This window comes from Dermacentor albipictus, chromosome 1 (genome assembly GCF_038994185.2).
Source record: "Dermacentor albipictus isolate Rhodes 1998 colony chromosome 1, USDA_Dalb.pri_finalv2, whole genome shotgun sequence".
In the NCBI taxonomy this organism is placed as follows: Eukaryota; Metazoa; Arthropoda; class Arachnida; order Ixodida; family Ixodidae; genus Dermacentor; species Dermacentor albipictus.
In genome coordinates, this window is record NC_091821.1 from 465751411 (window position 1) to 465762959 (window position 11549).

An 11549-nucleotide genomic window follows, 5' to 3' on the forward strand; every position below is an offset into this window, starting at 1 on the left:
CGAAAGCACGGAAGGAGATCTGGTTCCATCTCACCCGGGAACCGCGTCACTTGGGCGACAAGAAGTTTCTCGAGGAGTGGGCTCATCCTACCGTGATTTTTTATGAGTCAGGTGAAAAGCTCTCTATTAAGTTGTGATGCGTAGTCCTAAGGTTGCTCGACTTGGCCGTGTGTGCCAATCGATCCGCAGAGTTTTGCTTGGCTCAGTCGAACGCAGAGCCGGAACCGGTGGTGGCGCACCCTCGTGTGGTCGCGCTGCCCCGCGGATGGCTTTGGTGGTCTCCATGGTTGTATGCCTTGACCTCTTTTGTGTTAAGGCAGTCCGAGGGTCTGTCAGGCTCGTGTCCTGTAAGACCGACATGGCTGTTTGTTTGTTCAGGGCAGTAGCTCAGTCGTGCTGCACCACAGCAAGCAGCCCGCTTGTCCGGGAAGGACCGTTGGCCCGAACCAAAACCCCCCGCCCAGTCAACCCGGGTAGAGGGGGAGTGCCGGGCCCAGTGTACCGAATGATGTTTGGCTGATGAGTACGTGTAAGCTCTGGGACGCGGCACCTCCGGTTGCCAAGTCCTGTTCCCATCTGACAACGGCGCCTTTTTTCAGTTTTTCCTATTCATTGATGTAAATAAGTTTTGTTCAAGTGCCAGTAAACCTGTTGGTTATCGTTTTCTCAACTTCCGAGCTTCTGACTTCTTCAATCCGAAACGGAGCCGGGCTCGAGACACAACCTAGCTCCGTAACAGCATGTGCTTGGGTTATCGCGTCTGAATCCACGAGCACAGTACATGGCAAATAGGTTGTTTTAAGAAGATGGCGCGGTGGTCGCCGTGAGCGCTTGCTGCTGTTGCGGTAAGCGATTTCACGTTATGAGGAATCGCAGTATAGTTTGCTGATCGTTCTCGTATGTTGTTAGCCGACAAATCGCTTCGCTTCTTTGTTCACATTCCTTTGCACGGGGCGGCCAACGGCGCGAGAATGATGGCGAGATTTGCCGCTGCGCCATCCGCAGACTTTCTACCTAAGAAAGAGGAAAGCGTCTTTCGGCTTTGAGAAATCAGTGGCCGTATTTTGTAGAGATCCGTTTTGTTTCGTTCTCTTGTTTCGATTTCGTCGCGGCGAGTGGCCGACCTCAACGACAATGCGGCGTCGTGGCATGCAGCGTCCTAGCGGATCTCGGCGGACGAAAAAAGAATAAAAGATGAACTGCATCGTTTAAAATGTGGCTTCTGATTTCCGGTGCGTTTGATTTGAATAGACACGAGTCGCGTCTACTGCAGCTTACAATCGCGCCATTTATTTCGTGTATTGCGGTGAAGAAGCTTTCGCATCGCGCAGCGCTGGTGACCGCGCCCGTGGAGATCTTGTTTTGATGGCACGCAAGCGTCGACGATGGCCGATCTGCGGCCGAGAATCCGGGGTATGTTATTTAGCAGCTTGCGCTGTTAAAACAGTGACCCCAGTATCGTAATGTAACTGCTATAGGACTCGCATCGAATTTTCGCCGTAGTTCGTTCCTCTATGCCGTTTCCCCACATTCACGTCTCAACCTGTCGTGAAACCAATATTTGGCAAGCTCGAGCGCGCGGGATACGGGCACCGATTGGTTGCGTGTGCAAATCTTTCGAACGATAGTTGCCTAATCGTCGTCACAATCTCTCCTCCGGTTCGTTGCATCAACCATCGTGGACACTAGTTCAAAAGCGGAACAGGGTGTGCGGGAGTTCAGAGACGACGTTTTCTCGCCCCCACATCTTTGTGGGATGACGTAACAGAGGCCCCTGTGTATACGCCGTGCGTCTTGGACTGCGCAGTCTTGGGTTCGATCCCAGGGAACGAACGATTTTAGCGAAATGTTCGCCGAGCGACCATTTTGATACAACCGCCGTAAACGAAACGTTGGCGGTCGGCGTCGAGTTTCTCTAGTGAGTGAGCACGGCCTGCTGCGGCCCGTTCGCGTTCCCCTCCTCGGCGTCGCAGACTTTGGCCGCCGCCTCTTTGTGCTTGAGGCCGCCGCGCGATTGACGCATCGGTCGCGCCAGAGCGGCCGTCGGGAGAGAAAGGGTCTCTCGACGCGTTGTGCATGGCCCGCTTGACGGCGGCTTTGGCGGCCTTGTCGTGCTTCCTCTGCCTCCGCCTGCCTAATGAGGCCCGACGACGACATGGCGCCCACCCCCACCCCTTCTTCTTCGACTGCTCAGCTGATCCGATTGTGCGGGGGGGCCGATGCCGCCGCCGCCGCGGGGCCATCCATCAGGGCTCGTTTTGAATACGCGGGACCCCTTTCGCCCGCCGGTCGCGCGCGCGTGCCGCTCTCTTCGGCGCGTGCCGACGTCTCTCTGCGCGCGAGGAGCGTGTGCGTGTGTGTGTTTGCGCCACAGGCGCTGCTGCTGATGCGAGGCTCTCAAGGCGCACGTGTATGTGTTCTCTCGCGAGACTCGTACCGTGTTTCGCGAGAGCATCCACACTTTTTTCCTTCTGTATCTGTGCTTGCGCGTTGATGTGCGTCTCTGTGTGTGTTTATGAGTGCATGCGTGTGCGTGCGTTGTCATTTGACTTGCCAGGCCGCCGCCCGGAAAGAGTTGTCCGTATTTTTCGTCAATATATGTGGCGGTCGGCCGCTAGGCTGCACGGGAATTCCTCCCATCCCCCTTACTTCTTTTAGCCATACGCTCGTCAGCGGTCACATGAAGGCGCTGGTCTAGCTGTGTATATGAACATATTAAGCTTTTTCTCTCTCTGTTCTGGCACTTATACGTGGCGACTTGGGACCTGCAAGCATTCAATGTTTTCCGAAGCTTTGCGAGGCCTTCCGACTTGGTGTATTTAGTTGTTCCACCGCCTTGCGATTTCTCACTTCTGCTGCTGTTGGTTTAACGACGGTTTTATCGTGTATAGCGCCCTCTCCTTTACGGTGTCGCCGTATACCGCGTCCGCGTATAGGCTCTCGCGGTCGTCAGAAGTCGACGGCAGGTCGCTCGCTCGGGGCTGTCCGCGCGACCCCCGCTTCCGGGCCTCCCAGTCGTTCGTCGGCGAGCAGTCAAATCGCTTTTTCCTACGCCGCTGCCCGCTACAGCTGACCACACTGTCTCGCTTTTGTTGCGTGGGTGGCCCCGTGAACGTCTGCCCGTGGAGGTCGGCCCTCCGCGAAGACACGATCACCGCAACGAGCGGCGGAAGAGAGACGTCATCCGGTCGCGGCCGCGCTTTTTTTTTTCGTGTGTGTTGCATTATGGGCTGCTCCTGCTGCTCGCTCGCCTATGTGGGCCTCGAAGAGCCCAGAGACGCCCCGTGATGGCATTTGTTATACTTGCGTGATAGAAAGTTATCGTAGGAAAATAACTTCGACGCCAAAATATGCGGGCAGAGCGAGCGACGGGGCTAGCGCTGTTGTTGTCTTCGGTCCTCTTCATTTGCTCGCGCTGTTAATCAGCTGTACCGTGAGTTAGCAACTATTCCAAGCTCGCAGTTTAATTAATAGCAAGTTATACGTTGCGTTCGTACTGGTTCGTGAAGACGTGATGTCTGGAGCCTCTTGTGTGTCATATGTGCCTGCGAGATGCCCGGCCCCAGAAAAGGCTAGTTATGAGTTATACCTAACGTTTACACTAAAGAGAAAAATCACAACGTGTTTACCCTGTAGCACTCAATGTCGATCAGCTTCCGTTCCGTCCGTTAGGCTCGCGAGCTCCGTTCGCTGCTGGAGAGAAGAGTACAGGCAATTTCGCAGGTGCGAGTTATTGTTCGAGTACAGTTTCGAACCTGACTGATTCGGGCAAATTATCGCATTCACCTTCATTTTGTGTGTGTAGGTGTGTAATAAGCGGGAGGCGCCGACATACTGAACGCTGTGGAAATGCTATCCTCCATCGCTGCGAAATGTGGCCGGTTGCACTCACTCACCGACGCGCCTTGGCTTGCATCATTGACGGAAACTGCCGCTGTAGGAACAGAGATTAGTTCTGCTCGATAGGTGTACAGCTTCATTGCGTTTATAGGCTTAAAGCTTTTTTAACTGAGACGTGCGACCTAAAGCGAATGATTAGATAATTAGGGAAAAGTGGCTATAGCACCATCTATCGTGCAGGTAACCTTTGCCTCTTCGAGCCACCCAAACTGATGTGCACGGAAGACACGCTGTGATGACTGAGTGGCCGCGGCGCGGCGTCTTGCTGCTGAGCACTAGGTCGCGCGTTCGATTCCCTGCCCACGGCAGGTCGCATACCGATGGGGGCGAGATGAAAAAAAAAGAAGAAAAAACACTCGCGTATGCCGTGCTTTGTGTGCGCTTTAAAGAACATTCCCGGTGGTTAATACTACTAACCGAAATTCTCCACTACGGCGTCCTTCGTAACGCACTGTGAAACTTCGAGATGTTAAGGCCTACAGTTTATATCACGATCGCTATCACTCACTATTATTATTATTATTATTATTATTATTATTATTATTATTATTATTATTATTATTATTATTATTAATAATAATATTATTATTATTGCACGGAATTGTGGCATCTGCCACAAGTATACCTCGGATAAGCATGGTTCCAGCAAACCAAGATCGGAGCACATAGCGCACACGCTGAGCCAGTGATGATAATAGACGCCGCGGCGTCCTACGGGTGGAAGCGAAGAGGTAGTTTCGCGTATCCGTGAAGGGGGCGAGAGTGTGGCCTAATGGAGCGAGCCGCGAAGGGCCTGCTTCAGCCGCGACCGGAAAAAAAAAAAAAGCGTTGCGAGGAGGCGGGGCCGTACAGTATACCTGTTGCTCGAAGAATGTGTTTACGCGAGCAGGCCGGTTTGGAAGACGCGCACTTATCTGTTTTGGTGTTATTATTATTTATTTGTTTTTAATGGTGCACTGCCGGTCCTTCGGCCTCATCGCTGACGTCTGCGGCGCAGCATCACGGATGCGCGTTGCGGGCTGACGGCTCTCGGTTTTCCTTAAATTCGTTACAACCATGCCGATGGCTTTTCACGAAGGGGTTAATCGTTGCTGCGGCCCACAGCGATGACTTTGTGGCCGTAGTTCATCTGCGGGACACGAAGATGCGGGTTCGACTCCCGGCCTCGGCGACCGCATTTTCTATCGAGGCTCAACGCGGGAACGATCGTGCCTTGGGCGATCTCTGAAAAAGCGGTCGAAATTAATCCCTACTTTCGACACACCTACGCTCTCTTAACGTGCGTCTGCTTTATCCGCTTTCTTTCTCTTGCTCCTTCTTATTCTTTTCGTCTATCATTAACTAGCATCCCGGTGCAGCGTAGTAAATCGGTTAAAGGAACACTAAAGAGGTAGACTATAGATAAGTTTAGAATGGCAAAGCATTCCATCAGAACCTGTTTCGTCATTTGACGGGAAAACGATGTTTATTACGGCAGATAACTTTATAAAAACTTCCCCTTCTTAAATTTCGTGACGACACATCAGCGTCGGTGCGTTAATGTGACGCCACCGATTTCAGAGTACATTTTCACAAGTGGGACCGTGACATAAGTTTTAGAGACAATGCATAGATAAAGTGGATAATGCAAGGTTTATTTTCAGTGCGCATGTGGGAACCTGTGATTATTGCTTGTAGTCTGTCGTTTAGTGCTTCTGGCATTCTAGTCAAGTCGCAGTTTCGTCTTTTTACGCTACAGCCAGTGACGCTTTACTTTTTTGTTTGCAATGGGCCGTTTTATTTGTGCTTATGGCACATAAGCCCTCCATCAGCTTGTTCTTTTTTTCCTCACAATTTAAGATTATATTTTTGCGGACCATTTCTTTAGCGTACTTAACAAGCTTGTCCTACAACAGCCATTAATTCTTGGAAAACTTGTTTGCAACGAGGCTTTAATATTTTGTAAGACTATTCGAGTAGTTCTTTTAATGACATTTAGTTTTATTTTTTGTAGAACTGATCCTGATTGTCCTTGATCGATGGCTGTATTTTTTTCCCTAGCCAGGTCAAGCGTGGTACATAACTACACCGAAATGAATATTCCCGCTGAAAATATATTCACCTGCATTTGACTGCATCATATTCGATTCGATATTCAATACTCATTATTCGTCTTCCATTCGCATTCAAAAAAAAAGTTTTTCATTGACCCACCTCCAATTATTATTCAACTTCCCTGACTTCCCCATCTCATTTCCTCATCTTTCCACGCTGACCTATTACGTGTTCTATACTATCCGTACGCTGTGTGAATTCGTGAATCCTTTGTGGTGATGGTCGTTTCGAGGGTTTGTAAGGGGACCACCGTGCCCTTACATACCCTGTGCCTTCCTCCTCACCAGCTGATGCAGGTGTGGAGCAACTACCGGCAAGGCCACACGGGCCAGCTGTCCCTGATCACCACGGCGCTGCTCTTCCTGGGTGGCGTCGCGCGCATCTTCACCTCGCTCACCGAGACCGGCGACCCGCTCATCGTTGTCACCTTCTGCCTCGCCACCATCGCCAACTCGTTCATCTTCGGACAGGTGCGGGTTCCGTCAGCGGTGTCGGTGATCACTTGCCTTTCTGTTTGTACACCTGTGTGCAGTATGCGCGTAAGCAGCACTTTCTTTAAAGTATATTTTCTCATTCCGAAATAACATTGGCGCGAGTAGGAACCAAGCTTTAGAAGACAAGTTCTAACCATGTTTCAACATACAGAACATGTGCTACAAGATTGCCCCAAGCGAGGTTTATGAAATGCTTCAATTGCTCTTGAAATCCTTGACGCATTGGCACAGTGCTTACTTTGTTTGTCTCCATTAAAAAATAAAGGGGGAAGACAAAGAAGTGACGCTAAATCAATTTATACTGGCATTCTTTCAAAACTGTTTTCATTTGTTTCGCAGTAAAAAGTGGGCACCAAGAAATAATGAAGGCCGAATTTCGTTTTTCGGAATTTCGCGGCAAAACCTCACCACTGATAAGCCGCACTGTGACGTCATAAATTTCAGATCGTTTTCTGATATTTGAGCCATTTGGAGAAGGAACGATTCTCGCCGTATTTTGCTGTGGTCAAATTAATCCGCAGTTTGCCACTACAGCGCACCTCATAATCAGATTGTGGTTTTGGCACCTAATACCCCAGAAATTTTTCATAGATTTTCAAAACTCGGACTAGTTCAGTCTCTGGTTTCATTAAAATGCGAGGTAGTCCTTCATTACTGGTAAACACTTAGCAAGACTCAAGTAGATGCTGTTGCAATGTCACGGCAACTTGGTTTGCTAACATCAGGACTGTGGCGCCACCTGTTTTCCGTTTCTTTCTCCTGCCTTACCAAGCATTTTGTCATGGTAAGAGTGAAAAGCTGTTGGAAAAGTGCAAATGGAAAACTGCAATTTACTGATACAGCTTAGTTTGACACTCTTCTTTAGTGCCTCTTTAAAGTTCTTCCGTGTTCAATTACAGCACTTCTATCTTTGCTCGGTCCTTTTGTGCAGGTTCTCTATTATTGGGACGCCACCAACAAGCTGGTCAAAAAGAAGACCAAGTAGCCTCCCCAGAATGAAGCCAGGCGCATTGCGTGGGACAATTCAAGAACCTGCAGTCTGTGAAACGAGGATATTGGTGAAGGAAAAGCCACTGCAAGAGAAAAAGGGAGGATAGTCATCCTCCTTTCTCTTCATTGTCTCATCGTTGCTGTCCGAGTAGGTACAGTTGACAGCTGCCGTTCTCGGCTACCAGGTGGTGTACTTCGTCCGAATACGCTGCAGCATGGGACAAATCACCCATTAGCTTAGTGTGGCATGGTCTTGCCATCAGTGGCAAAATTGCACTCGCAGCTGTGTGGAGAATGGAGTGGCCTGTCTCGTGATCTGCTTGGGGACTACACCTCGTTTCACTGCTCTCTTAACTGCTAAGGTTCTTTCAATTTACTATTGCCTAGTTTATGTTACACTTTGTTTGTCTGTTTAAACTTTTTTGCAAGCCTACTGCCTACTAGAGGAGCTATCTTCTGTGAAGCAGTTGCAAGCGGCCCTGTTTCTTTTTTATCATACCTGCTTGTTTTCTCCTTTCACTATTTGTACCATTTTTGCTTGCTTCGTGCCAAAGCCACACTAGGTCAAGCACGAGCTGGTCAACAATATGCAAAAGTTGTTTCGCTGCGCCCTCTCATGGCGCAGAATGTATAAAATGTAAGAGAGGCACTTACTCGTGATGGAAGCAAAATACATGTGTGATAACAGAAATAACAGTATAAAAGGCTAACAAGATCTAACAATGACAAATATGTGGTCTCCATTGTTAAGGAGCACGATTTAGGTGCCCATGTTAACATTCCATTGTATGGTGCTGATCACAATTTGTGCCGTCATCTTTCTGCTGACGCTACTGTATTTGCTGCACTGTATCTCGGATAGATTTGAGGTGCCACGCATTTCTTTGTTTGTGCTTCATTTTTTGCTGACCTTTGGCATGAGAAAAGTCCGCAATAACATGCTGCTTTCCTTGATATTCATTATTTTCTAGCCTCTATCCTGTACGAAGTTTGCAGTCTTTATTAAAATTTTATAGTTTCGTATTCTACTTTTGCTGTCTTCTTATGTCTGGTTGGCACCCATGGATTGCTTGAATGTGTGAATACCACTGTGGAATGACTGTTTCTTGTAGACATAATAGGACAGGCAACTGCTGGTGGTTATTATTTCAACACTAGCATTTACTGAGACCTTTCAAGAGTGGTAATGGGATATCTCAAATGCTTACCTGGCAGCTTGTATGCTGGTCGCATAGAGGTTGGAGACTACTGATTGATGCAGCTACAATGACTACCATTATCTATTTAAGTGCTCCCTTTTCATGCCTTCTTATCACTCATGACAAAGGACAGGAGTTGACAAAACCTAAATTACAATAAAGAAGGTGAATTGTACTAGACAAAGTAAGACATCAATACTGTGGGTAAAACAAGTGAGCAGGAGCAGGAATAATGTACATAGAATTGTTAGGATGCTCAATATGGAAGTCAGAATAATGTATGAGAATTTAGCACTACTGACTTTTTCAAACTGCATCTTTGAGCATGTCACTGGAACCAAGTGATGCAGCTTGCTGCGGCTGACAAGAACGATATAATAGATTCTGCAGTGAAGCATACTGACTTTTTGTAGCATTGCAATAAAGTACAAATGAAATATACGTCCAGAATGTTTACCCAAACAGTGTTGCACTTCTCGAGGTTATTATTCTGTCTGGGTAACTGCGATGACTGTTAAGTGCACTTTCAGCAACATATATCACAAGGTGTTGATTTTTGTGTAACACCACATGTACATGTTCTGACAGTAAAACAAAAGGCGAGTGATGTTAAAGGGACCGACAACTGACCATATTGTGTTTTGAGGTCCTGGTGCTAACAGTGTGACGATGATGTTGCACGAAATGATGTGCGATGATTGCACTTAAACATTGTCATTAAATATGTGTATGGTTTCCTAAATGTAGATGCCTCAGCTGTTTTCAGATGGATTTCTTGCAGATAAAAAAAAAACCTTTGATGTTCTTATGGCATTTGTGCTCTCAGTTGTGTTATTGTAAAAAGCTGATTGCGTCAGTTAAAAATTGTACTCTCTGCACATGAGAACAGAATGCATAAATGTGTCCTAATAACCTGGTAACATGTATGAATAATTGCTGTACTTGTTTGAGGCACTGTCTGAGCAGTGTGAATATATTAGAATGCCAAGAATATGCTGTGCTGTGAAGGCATATGAGCGTTGATGTTACATCGATTCATAAATATCTGCACCTTTTATGCCAAAACGGCATGTGTTTCCTGGCGCTATGTCTTTGTGGTGTGCTATTGCCTTCACCATCAGCCATTTGTGTTGCTGACGTTCATACACAATTATTCAGAATATCGAGATCAAGAAATCTTATCTGCAAAATTTACTGAATGTTTTCTAATGAATTGTCATGGTTATAGATGCTTTAGACAGTGAACTTTCCAGTGCACTAAAAGTGAGGACATCCTTGCAAATTTGTTGTCGGTCACTTTAAAGATCAAAGGCGCATGCAAGTACAGTTATTTGAGGGTAAGAGTATATCACAGTGTGTGTATATTAAAAGCTTCGGTTCTGCGGGTATGTAGCTAGTATCGCCATTGATTCTTGTTTATCTCTGTGCAGATTGCTTACGTGCTTTGCACGACCATGACCTCTTTCACATTGTATAGAGTAACAGAAGACTGGAGTTAAGAACCGTATGATTCAGGGAAAGTAAACGAAGGAACGAAATGAGCCTAGAATGCTTCTGCTTCAGTACTACGACACTGCAGTTGCCAGGCTCCTCAAGGAAAATGCACTGTTAGAAAAAGTAATATATATGGAGAGTAGTACAGAAAAAAATACATTGCAGCCAGTATGAATGAGGGTATGGCATAGTACTGAATCCATCTATTGTTATTTTTGTCGTTGTACCACTTTTCTCCCTCCTTTCTTGTGTGTTCTCTGACAGTGTTTTCGATAATAACATTCTAAAGCTGTTGAACTGTTTTTTGTTGTCCCATGAGTTTCTTCGAGCTTGCTTGGCTCGGTTATTGCCCATATGTGTGTAGTGGTACTTTCTGTATGCAAATGTTGCTGCAGCTCTAGCACATTCTTCACTGCCCATTTTGTGTGGTGCTACGCTTTTTTTTTTTGATACCACCAATGGAGAAATTTGTGTCATGCAAACTTCTATAAGAAGTGCACAATTGAGTACACACAATGCCTGGCAATATATTTATGCTGATGACTTAAATGAATTATTACCTTTAGACAGGTTCTTATGCAGGCATCTTTGTAGGCAGGTAACATCCGCCCGCCAAGTCCCTTGTTTCCTCTTGCTTTGCAAATTGTAGTAGTGTTGAACAGGCTCTTGGGGACAGGGGGCATCTTTCCACACTAGCACATTTTATGAACACAGTTCTAGCATCCATTACTCACATTAATGCTCTGAGGCACAGATCTTCTCGTCTTAAAATTTCTGGAACGAGGTAAATCAACTTGTTCAGACAAACAAGATCTAGATTGATTGTCAATCTGCTATTAAAGGGAAAATCTGACATCCACCCGTTCATAGCAGTTGCTACAAAAGAAACTCGTATGGGTTCCTCGAAAGAAAAGCCTCGCATTTGAAGAAAAATTGTCGCAGAAAGAAATGCAGATACCACAACTTTTTCTTCTACTGCGAGGCTTTTCTTTCGAGCAATTAACACGTATGGATTTCCTTTGTAGCAATTGCTACGAACGGGTGGATGTCTGATTTTCCTTTTAATAATTTTCACCACCTTGCGGGTTTTCGCAGAACTAATACGTCAATTGCCAATGTGTTTGCCGAAACTTCCGGTTCATTAACAATAGCATGTACAAAGTAGGTAAATTGAGATAATAATGCATATGAAAGCATTACCTGTATGTCGCTTTGCGTCAAGACAGGATCGAGACGTTAGTGAAGAGAAGTCGGAGAGCATGATATTCGTTGCTAGGGTTGCTTCCTGTCCAGGCATGCGCATGGCAACCCTACTTTGTTCCATCAAGAAGAAAATAGTGGGGAATCCAATAATTTCCTCAACGTTCAGGTATTCTGC

General features: G+C 46.7%; 1 protein-coding gene across 1 annotated transcript in view; it reads left to right on the forward strand.

The window, feature by feature from the left end:
• LOC135905617 (mannose-P-dolichol utilization defect 1 protein-like) overlaps positions 1-10473 on the forward strand; it is a 61224-nt gene extending 50751 nt beyond the window's left edge. The window contains exons 5-6 of the mRNA XM_065436574.1: positions 6282-6464; positions 7420-10473. Of these exons, the coding sequence (XP_065292646.1) occupies positions 6282-6464; positions 7420-7473 (237 nt within the window). The 3' untranslated portion in view covers positions 7474-10473. The remainder of the gene's footprint in view (positions 1-6281; positions 6465-7419) is intronic.
• The last annotated feature ends 1076 nt before the right edge of the window (positions 10474-11549 follow it).